We start from the raw sequence: 11,974 nt of genomic DNA on the forward strand, positions 1-11,974 counted from the left end.
GGATATACAGCTGGGGGCACATGTGGCACCGCTTATCTAGTATATAGGGAGCATATACAGCTGGGGGCACATGTGGCACCGCTTATCTAGTATATAGGGAGCATATACAGCTGGGGGCACATGTGGCACCGCATATCTAGTATATAGGGAGGATATACAGCTGGGGGCACATGTGGCACCGCATATCTAGTATATAGGGAGCATATACAGCTGGGGGCACATGTGGCACAGCTTATCTAGTATATAGGGAGGATATACAGCTGGGGGCACATGTGGCACCGCATATCTAGTATATAGGGAGCATATACAGCTGGGGGCACATGTGGCACCGCTTATCTAGTATATAGGGAGCATATACAGCTGGGGGCACATGTGGCACCGCATATCTAGTATATAGGGAGGATATACAGCTGGGGGCACATGTGGCACCGCTTATCTAGTATATAGGGAGCATATACAGCTGGACGCACATGTGGCACCGCTTATCTAGTATATAGGGAGCATATACAGCTGGGGGCACATGTGGCACCGCATATCTAGTATATAGGGAGGATATACAGCTGGGGGCACATGTGGCACCGCTTATCTAGTATATAGGGAGCATATACAGCTGGACGCACATGTGGCACCGCTTATCTAGGATATAGGGAGGATATACAGCTGGGACACATGTGGCACCGCTTATCTAGTATATAGGGAGGATATACAGCTGGGACACATGTGGCACCGCTTATCTAGTATATAGGGAGGATATACAGCTGGGGACACATGTGGCACCGCTTATCTAGTATATAGGGAGGATATACAGCTGGGACACATGTGGCACCGCTTATCTAGTATATAGGGAGGATATACAGCTGGGACACATGTGGCACCGCTTATCTAGTATATAGGAAGCATATACAGCTGGGGCACATGTGGCACTGATCTTGTACATAGAGAGGATACACAGCTCGGGGCACATGTGGCACCGCTTATTGTGTCCCCCCATTATTTCACCCCCGGACATAAAGCCCAGGAGGATTATTGCCGGTTTGTGCTTCGGGTGATGGACACGTGACTTCTTCCTTGCAGAGTGCAGTGAGTGTCCCCGCAGCACGGAGCACCTGAGCGCCGCGGGGCGGAGCCTCCTGTGCCGCCCGGTTCTCCTTCATTCCTGACATTGCCCTCTGGTGACGTCACGTCGGACCCGCCCAACTGTCAATCACATCCAGAGCTGTCAATCACGCAGGGATATGTCAATCATCTACCTGAGCCCCGCCCTCCCTCTTGTCCCCGCCCCTCCTCTCCGCAGCATCGCAGCCTTCTCATTCCCAACCTGAGTCTCTCTCTACCTACCCGGCCGCCAGGAAGGAAGGAAGGAAGGAAGGAAACCCGGGAGGGAGGAGAAGAGGAGGAGGGGGAGGAAACAGCGGCGAGAGGAGGAGGAGAGGGAGGAGGAGGATAGGCCTGCCCTGCGGATCCGCAGCCATTTCGTGCTTGGATTTCCCTGCCTGTTCCGTGGAGCTGAGAGCAGGAAGGCGGGGGGTCCGGCCCGTGCACGGGGCTCCCGGGAGAGGCAGCCATGATGCCGGTAAGAGCGCTGCGGTGTGTGCCGGCGGTGATTGTCAGCAGTGCACCTGCGGTGTGTGATGGAGGAGGCTGCTGTGTACAGTGTATATCTGTGTACAGTGTATCTGATGGCCACCCCGCAGCCGGTGAGGGCTCGTTACCCTTTGCAGGGTATATATAATATATATAATGTGTATGTATTGTGTGTGTGTATATATATATATATATATATATATATATATATATATATATATATATATATATATATATATATATATATATATATATATATATATATATCTGTGTGTGTAGCTGGCCCTGTGCCGTGTGAGGAGACACCAAGGTCCCTTCTGATTTTTGATTCATATTCAAGATGTCTGCAGGATTTCACGGTGATTGGGGCCAGTGAGGATTGATATCACTTTTGGTTGCTTTTTAGATTGTGCTGACAACTCAATGTCTTTATTTGGGGCTATTCTTGTTTTGGAGGTCTGCGCTTACGCCGCTGCATCTTCTTCTTTTTTTTGGAGGTCTGCGCTCACGCCGCTGCATCTTCTTCTTTTTTTTGGAGGTCTGCGCTCACGCCGCTGCATCTTCTTCTTTTTTTTGGAGGTCTGCGCTTACGCCGCTGCATCTTCTTTTTTTGGGGGGATTTGCGCTCACGCCGCTGCATCTTCTTTATTTTTTTTTTTTTGGGGGGGGAGGGGGGGTGGTGGCTGTGCTCATGTCACTATCTTCATTTTTGAGGGGCTGTGCTCACGCTGCTGCATCTTCTTTTTAGGGGGGCTGCCCTCATGCTGCTGCATCTCCTTCTCTGGGGGGCTGGGCTGACACCGATGCATCACCTTTATATGGGGGTTACTCTCACGCCGATACATCTGCTTTTTAGGGGCGTTGCGTTAACGCCGATGCATCTTCTGTTTGCTTTTGGGAATCTGCACTCATGCTGCTGCATCATTTTGGAGGGCTGCGTTCACGCCGCTGCATCTTCTTTTTTTGGAGGGGCTGCGCTCACGCCTCTGCATTTTCCCTTTTTTTTTTTTTTTTTTTGAGTGGGGGGCTGCAGCTTTCTATACCACCTGTAAGGCTGCTTTCACACCTCCGGTTTTTGCTATGCGGCACAATCCGGCACTTTGCAGGAAAATCGCAACCATTTTTTTTTACTGCCGGTTGCGATTTTTCTGCATAGACTTTAATTAGTGCGGCTTTGTGCCGCATGGCCTTGCGTTCCGTCCGGTTTTTGCCGCATGCGGCAGATTTAGCCGATGCGGCGGCCGGATGGAACGTTGCCTGGAACGTTTTTTCGTGCGGCAAAAAAACGCATCGCGCCGCATTCGGCCGATGCGGCGCATTTTTCAATGCATGCCTATGGCGGCCGGATGCGGCGCGATGCGGCAATAACCGCATCCGGCCGCCGCATGCGGTTTTTGCCACTGCGCATGCTCAGTAGCATGCCGCAAGTGGCAAAAACCGGACTGGCCGCAAAGGAAAAACTTATGCAAAGGATGCGGTGTTTTCACCGCATCCGTTGCATAGCTTGCACAGCCGGATTGAGCCGCAGAGCGCAAGCCGGATGTGTGAAAGCAGCCTAAGCTTTCTTATTACTGTCAGGGACATAGTGTGACCACTGCACTTAATTCAATGGTGATCAACACATGACCGCTGCGGCTGCTGTATATCTGTCATTCACTGACGTGACCGCTGCAGCCAATCACTGACTGCTGTGATCATGTATATTCCTGGGAAGTGCAGAACGATACGTAAGATTATAGTTTTTAGCTTTTTTAGGGTGGATGGAGGATTAATCCATTACTGCACCGCCCCTTCCTCTTTGGGATCGGGGCAGGGTGTCCTCGCGGTGGCACATGTCCCGGACTAGTAGTAACATCGCCGGAGTCATGTCTCGCTCCAGCCCTAATAAAACGTGCTGACATTCCACCCAGGACACGTCACCCGCTGACTTCTTGGGAGGGTGATGCCAGTGAAATGTCAGGGTGTTTAGTCATTAGGAGAATTGCATTCAGATTGTTTTACATCCACATAAAAGGCGGCCATTACTGACACAATTACGTCTTTTGTGCTCACGGAGGATATACACAATCCGCGGATAATTTGTCTTATTTTCTGTCCTTTTTCCGTCATCGGCTGACTAATATGTTTATAGGTCCGGTATACACTGATACCTGCCGCTCATGAGGCACGGACTGAGAATTTGGAAGGTTTTGGTGTTTTTCTCTAAAATGGGATCTGGTCTGATCAAATTTTAGTTTTTTATGGTATTTTATTTTTTAATGTTTTTTTTTACGCCTCCTATACAGTCATCTCTCGCCCCGGAGGACCCGTCCTGTCCCTCATTACAAAGAAAGCCCATTGATTTGTATAGGTGTTGTGTAATGCTTCATTTCTCCTCTGGTGGCGCTGTAGGAAAAAGGAACACTTTAATGTCAGATTTTACCTCAGTTATGGAGCGATACCGATAACGAGCCCTGTGTGAAAATCCACATGAAAAACTGCTCCAAATACATCTGGAATAAGCTTCCTCTTAATTTCATAAGGAAAAACACGTGTATGGGGCACACGATGCTGGTTTTCCTCCTCCTATGTAGAAAAAGAAGCAAAGAGTCAATTTTTGAGGAGTTTTTGGTTGGGAAAATTTCTCTGAATTTGATGCTGGATCAAAAGAAGCAGAAAAAAGTGTGAAACTGCTTTAAACAACACCAGAAATGCTCTAAACAGTGCGTAAATACTGCTTCAAAACACGGCAAAAATGCGCTAAAAAGCGGATAACTACAGTTTCACAGCATATCGAACATACTCCAAAAAGCGCACAAGTACCGCTTCAAAGCACACCAAAAATGCTCCAAAAACCACACAAGTACCGCTTCAAAACACACCAAAAATGCTCCAAAAACCGCACAAGTACTGCTTCAAAGCACACCAAAAATGCTCCAAAAACCACACAAGTAGTGCTTCAAAATACACCAAAAATGCTCCAAAAACCGCACAAATACCGCTTTAAAACACACCAAAAATGCTCCAAAAACCGCACAAGTACCGCTTCAAAACACACCAAAAATGCTCCAAAAACCGCACAAGTACCGCTTCAAAACACACCAAAAATGCTCCAAAAACCGCACAAGTACTGCTTCAAAGCACACCAAAAATGCTCCAAAAACCACACAAGTACCGCTTCAAAACACACCAAAAATGCTCCAAAACCGCACAAGTACCGCTTCAAAGCACACCAAAAATGCTCCAAAAACCACACAAGTAGTGCTTCAAAATACACCAAAAATGCTCCAAAAACCGCACAAGTACCGCTTCAAAACACACCAAAAATGCTCCAAAAACCGCACAAGTACCGCTTTAAAACACACCAAAAATGCTCCAAAAACTGCACAAGTACCGCTTCAAAACACACCAAAAATGCTCCAAAAACCGCACAAGTACCGCTTTAAAACACACCAAAAATGCTCCAAAAAGGGCACAAATACCGCTTTAAGGCTATGTGCGCACGTTTCATTTTTTCATGCGTTTCTGCAGCGATTTGAACTGCAGCGTTTTAATGCAAAAATGCATGCGTCTTGATTTTCAAGCAAAGTCTATGGGAAATAGGCATATTCTGTGTCCCTATGCGTTTTTTGTAAAAAAAAAAAAAAAAATTGTCAGTTTTTGCATTTGAAGAAGCAACATGTCAATTGTTTTGAGCGTGTTGGTAACATTGAAGTCAATGAGAATGATCTAAACGCATCCTAAATCAAATTTCTAGCGTTTTACTTGCTTTTTTGATGCTAAACGCATGCTTTTTTGTCAAAATCAAAGCATGCGTTTTTGACATTATAGTGAGGTCAAGAGGTTTCCATTTACGCTCACATCCATTCTGACTTTAAAAAATGAGTCAAACAATAATTTTACTTTATTTTGAACATACCGTAATTATTAAATCTCAATAATCATTTTCGGTAAATTATCATTATAGTGTATGATTTAAAGGTTGTTTTGGGTTTTTTTTTTCCAATTTTATTTTCATTTTCTTCCTACGGTTTGAATGTTCTAACTTTATTTAGTTGTGTATTTGTATAGAAAATGCATCTCAATTTAAGCACTGAAAATGCATGTAAAACGCGGCAAAAAACGCACGCGTATATCCTGCGTTTATGTGGTCAAAACCAAATTTGACAATGACAAATTCTGCAAGAGGATGCGTTCATTTCTGCAAGGTACTGAACGCAACGTGCACACATGGCCTAAAGCACACCCAAAGTGCTCCAAAAAGTGCACAAATACCGCTTCAAAACACACCAAAAATGCTCAAAGTGGACAAATGCCGCTTTAAGGCTATGTGCGCACGTTATGTTTTTTCATGCATTTCCGCAGCGTTTTGAACTGCAGTGTTTTAATGCAAAAATGCATGCATTTTGATTTTTAGGCAAAGTCTATGGGAATTGGGGCTTTCTTGTGCGGCCGATGGATAAAAAAGCGCTGCGTTTTTGGTGTCAAAAATTTGTCAAAATCTCTGTTTGAAGAAGCAACATGTCAATTGTTTTTGCCATTTTGGCTGCGTTTTGCTAATATTGAAGTCAATGAGAATGATCAAAACATCCTAAAACACACCAAAAATGCTCTAAAAAGTGCACAAATAACGCGGGCTTTACACGAGACGACTGATCGTGCGATGCATCATCGGGGTCACGGTTTTCGTGACGCACATCCGGCATCGTACACGACGTCGTCTCGTGTAACGCCCCCTAGCGACGCAGTATCGCTCACAAATCGTGAGTCGTGTACTCGTCGCTAGGTTTCATCAAATTGTTTAATTAAAATGGCGGCGGTTGCTCATCGTTTCCGTGGCATCACACGTTGCTCCGTGTGACACCTCGGGAACGATTAACAGCAGCTTACTGCCTCCCACGGCTGTTGCCGGCTATGTGGAAGGAAGGAGGTGGGCGGGATGTTACATCCCGATCATCTCCGCCCCTCCGCTTCTATTGGCAGGCTGCCGTGTGACGTCGCTGTGACGCCGAACGTCCGTCCCACTCCAGGAAGTGGACGTTCGTCGCCCACAGCGAGGCCGTCCGGAAGGTAAGTGCGTGTGACGGGGTTAAACGAGTTTGTGCGCCACGGGCAACCAATTGCCCGTGACGAAAAAACGACAGGGGCGGGTACGATTGCTCGTGCTATTGCATAATCGGTCGTCTCGTGTAAAGCAGTCTTAAGGCTTCAAAAAACACCAAAACTGGTCCAAAAAGTGCAAAAAAACTGGTCTGAAACACACTAAAAATGCACCAAAAATCACTCAAATGCCGCTTTAAAATACACCATAAAGCGCACACATACTTCTTAAAAACGCGCCAAAAATGCTCCAAAAAGCTCATCTTTTTAATAATTTTTGGATATTCATATACTTTTATCCACAAAGAAATCGGTAAAATTCCTCACTGAAATCTGCTGATTTTGGGGGGGATTTCCCACCTTTTGTAGTGCGCCCCCTGTGGACGTTGCCCCCCTGGTAGGGCGCCCCCTGTGGACGTTGCCCCCTGGTAGTAAGCCCCCTGTGGACGCTCCCCTGGGCTCTGTTACACTTGGTGTTTTTAACGCTTGGACTAAAAATAATATAATTAATAGCGCGTGTTTGTGGCTCGTGTGAGCGCGGCGGGGGACTTCGTGTCGTATGTGACTTCAAGGAGTGTAGAAGACAAATTTCGGCAATTTCTTTTTAGCTTTTCCTGTTTCTATGGTAACTAAGTGCTGCGACGTCTCCAGCCAGGCTTTTCTGCCAGTGACATTTTCTTTCTATACATGTGTGGGTATACACATGCACGGATGCTGTATAGTCACCACCGACGCCTTTTATTACATATGTACCGGATTCTCTTAAAGGGCTTGTACAGGAAAATAAAACGTGGCTGCTTTCTTCCATTGGTAGATTCTGGCTGACATGAGCCGCCGTATCCCGTGTGGCGCTGTTTAGTAAAACCCCTTTTAATTCCTTTATGCCCCATCATGGAGAGGTTGGGTGTGTGTGGAGTGGATTCAGGAGGTGATGACTGTACTATGCAGCCGGCACCCGCCTCTGACAGCATTGATCAATTCTGTGCACCCCCTTAAAAGCCGCTGCTAATCACTGACATTGGCATTTTAAGTGGTTTTCTGAAACTGTGTTTTTCTTGCCCTCCCGGGGTCCAGCGCTGTGTCTCTGCCGCTGCTTCCCGTGTATGTTATTGTGTGCAGCTCTAATGTCACATCAACAGCGCTGCAGCCAGTCCTTGATCAGAGTTCACCTCTGAGCTCAGTGCTATCGACGTGACATCAACGCTGCAGACAATAACATACACGGAAAGTAACAGTGGAAACTCAACTCTGGACCTGGGGAGGGTAAGTAGAGCATAATTTGTTCCTTAAAAACAAACTGCGCTGGTTTAGGAAAACCCATTTAAATGCTGCTGTCGGTGAATGACCGTGGCATTTAATGGGGTTAATAATAGCAGTGATAGGATCTAGCTCTGATTGTTGCTGTCAGAAACAAATGGCAGCAGACTGACTGTCATCAGCTCCTCCACGACCAATGTGTGATCACCCCCGCCCCCAAGATGTGATCCCAGGGGGGCCAACCAGGTGCCAGTCAGAAGCTTGATGACACCCCCATTGCTGTCCCCTTTGTAACCTATGTCCAAGCTTTCTAAGCTTCATAGGAGACTGTGATTGTTAGGGCTAAATATTGCTCTTCAATGAGAAAAAAAAAAAAAATATATATATATATATATATATTTATAAAGAAACAAAATATATATTTTATTTTTTTATAATATATCAAATATTTTAATATATATATAAATAATATAAATATATATATAAATAATAGATAAATATTTATAAATTTTTTATTTTATAAAAAAATATTTTTTTATAAAATAAATATAGATAAAAATAATAAATATATTTTTATATTATTTTATAGAAAAATAAAATTTAAAAAATAGTAATAAAAAAACAAATATATATATTTATTATATATTATCCATGTGTTTTGGACCTGGAAGCCCCGATCTGTGAATCCGGCCTGATGTTTGCTCTGCTTTCCTTCTAGCATGAGGCTGAAGTATCGTCCAGTAAATCATTAACCCCTTTCAGCCTATTGCTGATTTCCATACAGTGACTTTATATCGCCGTGGTGGGCCCCCCATGGGGGTCGGCACTCACACAGATCACCGGACCGTGCTATGTGCAGCGCTTTGAAATTGGTCTGATCTTGGGGTGTCCAGCTGTGAGACCTCTATTAATGAGCTGGAATTGTTGTAGGCTGTGTGCGCACAGTGCGTTTTTGATGCAGATTTGGTGCAGATTTGTCATCAGAATTCTGAAGTGTGCGCCCGTTGCTTTTTCCTTGCAGATTTGGTGCAGAAAATAATCTGCAGCATATCAATTCTTGGTGCCTTTTCTCCTGCGTTTTTCAGCCTTTCCACCCATTGACTTCATTAAGAAAAACGCATGCGGTTTTTGGTGCGTTTTTTTTTTTTTCTGCCAGAAGGTGTAGAAAATGTTAGCACCAAATCAGCAACGTGCGCACATAGCCTTACTGTTTCCTAAAACCCTTCTTCCTTGGCCACTGTTTTGATTAAAAAAAAAACACAAATGGCTGTACTCACCCTCCCCAGGTCCAGCACTAAATCTCGACCACTGCCCCGTTTTCTGTTTCTGAGTGGGAAAAATCTGCACCAAAAAGGCAGCAAAAAAGTGCGTTTTTCCTGCCAAGAGATGCCGAAATGGTACAGGAATTTCAGCACCAAACATTTAACATGTGCACATACCAGTACTGTCTGCAGTGCTGATGTCACATTGATGGCGCTGCAGCCAATCACTGAGTTCAGAGTTTCTACCCAAGTTTTTGGCAGCTCACTGATTGGCTGCAGCGCTGTCAACATGTCGTTGGCAATGAAGACCTTAACAGACAGTAGCGATAGAGGCGCTGCCGCTGGACCCACGTCCCTTTTATTCCCATACAGGGTCACCGTAGAGGAAAAAAGGCATTACTGTGAAATCCATAGGTGTCCATGGAATCCTTGGCATGAAATGATTATTTTGCCGCTTGTTGTGTGAACAGAGCCGACAATCAAAGATTTCAGTGAATCGCAGGTGTAATTTGGGTCCGGACCTCCAGCGATGAGGAGTGGTCGGGGTACAGGGAGACCTGGCTGAGAGCACCACCGTCGTGCCGGGTCATGGGGGACCGATTGTTGGGCCATGTTCACCCACGGTTTCTGGGTTTTTTTTGCTGCAGATTTGGTCACTGTTCCCCCAATAATGACTCTTAAACAATATTCCCATGTGTTACGTGCGGATTTCACTCTGCTTCTTTACAAGGATTAAATCCACAGCAAGATTTTGAGAAGGATTTGGAGCGTTTTTGCTCAGTTTCATGGTGGAAATGTGGCCGAGCTTGGAGGCTTTTTTTTTTTTTTTCTAGCATTAAAGGAATATTTTTAAGTTTGGGAGTTGGCTCCTATCCATGGGGTGGGGGATGACCTCCCGATCTCTTGGATTTCCGCCTCTCGGAGAGCCCTGTGTGACTGAAGCAGCGGCTGATCTTATGGGGGTGCCGGAGCGCAGCGTGCGTGACCCACCTCCATTCACAAGGGGCTCAGGAGTGGCGGGGGACCCTGAGATCAGATAACTACCAGATTTGAGAATCCCCCTTTTGGATTCTGCAGTCCTAGCTGGTGCTGGAAGTTGAGCCGATGATCAGCGTTTCTCTGGAATCTACGGGGGTGGAAACGGCAACCTTGACCTGAGCAAAACCGCGCTCCACGACTAGATAACTGAGGACGTATCAGTATGAGAACATTGCTCCGTGCAGCCGGAACGTTAGAGTGCTCCAGGCAGGAGAGCGTTTTATTTTTTGATCTTTTTTTTTTTGCTTAACTTCTTTCTACTTTGAGAAACCAAAAAGTTAGAGGTAATCACTGCCACCGATGGGCTGAACTTAAAGTGCAACTTGTGCCGAATGGTGCCAGCTCTGCGCTGCGGGGCTGCCGCTCTGCGCTGCGGGGGGACCGTTCTGCGCTGCGGGGGGACCGTTCTGCGCTGCGGGGGGCCGCCACTCTGCGCTGTGGGGGTGGCGCCCTGGGCTGTGGGGCTACCGCTCTGCGGGGGGGGCGCCCTGCGCTGCGGCGTGCCTCTCTGCGCTGTGGGGGGCCGCCCTGTGCTTCTGTGTGCCTCTCTGCGCTGCGGGGTGCCTCTCTGCGCTGCGGGGTGCCTCTCTGCGCTGCGGGGTGCCTCTCTGCGCTGCGGGGTGCCTCTCTGCGCTGCGGGGGGCCTCTCTGCGCTGCGGAGGGCCTCTCTGCGCTGCGGGGGGCCTCTCTGCGCTGCGGGGGGCTGCCTCTTTGCGCTGCGGGGGGCTGCCTCTTTGCTCTGCGGGGGGCAGCCTCTCTGCGCTGCGGGGGGCAGCCTCTCTGCGCTGCGGGGGGCAGCCTCTCTGCGCTGCGGGGGGCTGCCTCTTTGCGCTGCGGGGGGCTGCCTCTTTGCGCTGCGGGGGGCTGCCTCTTTGCGCTGCGGGGGGCTGCCTCTTTGCGCTGCGGGGGGCTGCCTCTTTGCGCTGCGGGGGGCTGCCTCTTTGCGCTGGGGGGGGCTGCCTCTTTGCGCTGGGGGGGGCTGCCTCTTTGCGCTGCGGGGGGCTGCCTCTTTGCGCTGCGGGGGGCTGCCTCTTTGCGCTGCGGGGGGCTGCCTCTTTGCGCTGCGGGGGGCTGCCTCTTTGCGCTGCGGGGGGCTGCCTCTGTGTGCTGCGGGGGGCTGCCTCTGTGTGCTGCGGGGGGCTGCCTCTGTGTGCTGCGGGGGGCTGCCTCTGTGTGCTGCGGGGGGCTGCCTCTGTGTGCTGCGGGGGGCTGCCTCTTTGCGCTGCGGGGGGCTGCCTCTTTGCGCTGCGGGGGGCTGCCTCTGTGTGCTGCGGGAGGCTGCCTCTCTGCGCTGCGGGGGGGCTGTCCTGTGCATGGTGCAGTGGTCGTTTCGAGCCCGAACTCAACAGCCTCCCAACCCTCTGAGACTGTAGAGTTTGGCTCATTGGACCATGTGTGTGAATTTCAGTGTCCGAAACCAACCTCAGAGGATTTCCAAACTCTGACGTAAACCATGAACAGATCGGAGCAGCAAGGTTGCTTTTGCTACTGCAGCTCAGCCCCATTCACTTCAATGCACCTTTGCTGCAGTACCAGGCACAACCTGTGCTTGGGCATGTCGCTGTTTTTTTGGAATAAGCCACTATCTGTTTTTTGGCCGTTGAACCCCGCTTTATATCAGAGAAACCACAGCTTAGCGCTGCTGCTACTTTGTAGAACCCATCGGAGCACAGAGCTCCGGTATATCCGGAATAAACAATGCACAATAGGGATCTTTTGTTTTTTCTTTAATGAATTTACATAAGATCCGATCT

At 48.1% G+C, this 11,974-nt stretch overlaps 1 protein-coding gene across 1 annotated transcript in view; it reads left to right on the forward strand.

The window, feature by feature from the left end:
• Positions 1 to 1,283: 1,283 nt before the first annotated feature.
• PPP1R13B (protein phosphatase 1 regulatory subunit 13B) overlaps positions 1,284 to 11,974 on the forward strand; it is a 106,551-nt gene continuing 95,860 nt past the window's right edge. Inside the window, exon 1 of the mRNA XM_075330431.1 lies at positions 1,284 to 1,573. Coding sequence (XP_075186546.1) covers positions 1,565 to 1,573 — 9 coding nt within the window. The 5' untranslated portion in view covers positions 1,284 to 1,564. The remainder of the gene's footprint in view (positions 1,574 to 11,974) is intronic.

The sequence above is a fragment of the Anomaloglossus baeobatrachus genome, chromosome 12 (assembly GCF_048569485.1).
Source record: "Anomaloglossus baeobatrachus isolate aAnoBae1 chromosome 12, aAnoBae1.hap1, whole genome shotgun sequence".
Taxonomy (NCBI): domain Eukaryota; kingdom Metazoa; phylum Chordata; class Amphibia; order Anura; family Aromobatidae; genus Anomaloglossus; species Anomaloglossus baeobatrachus.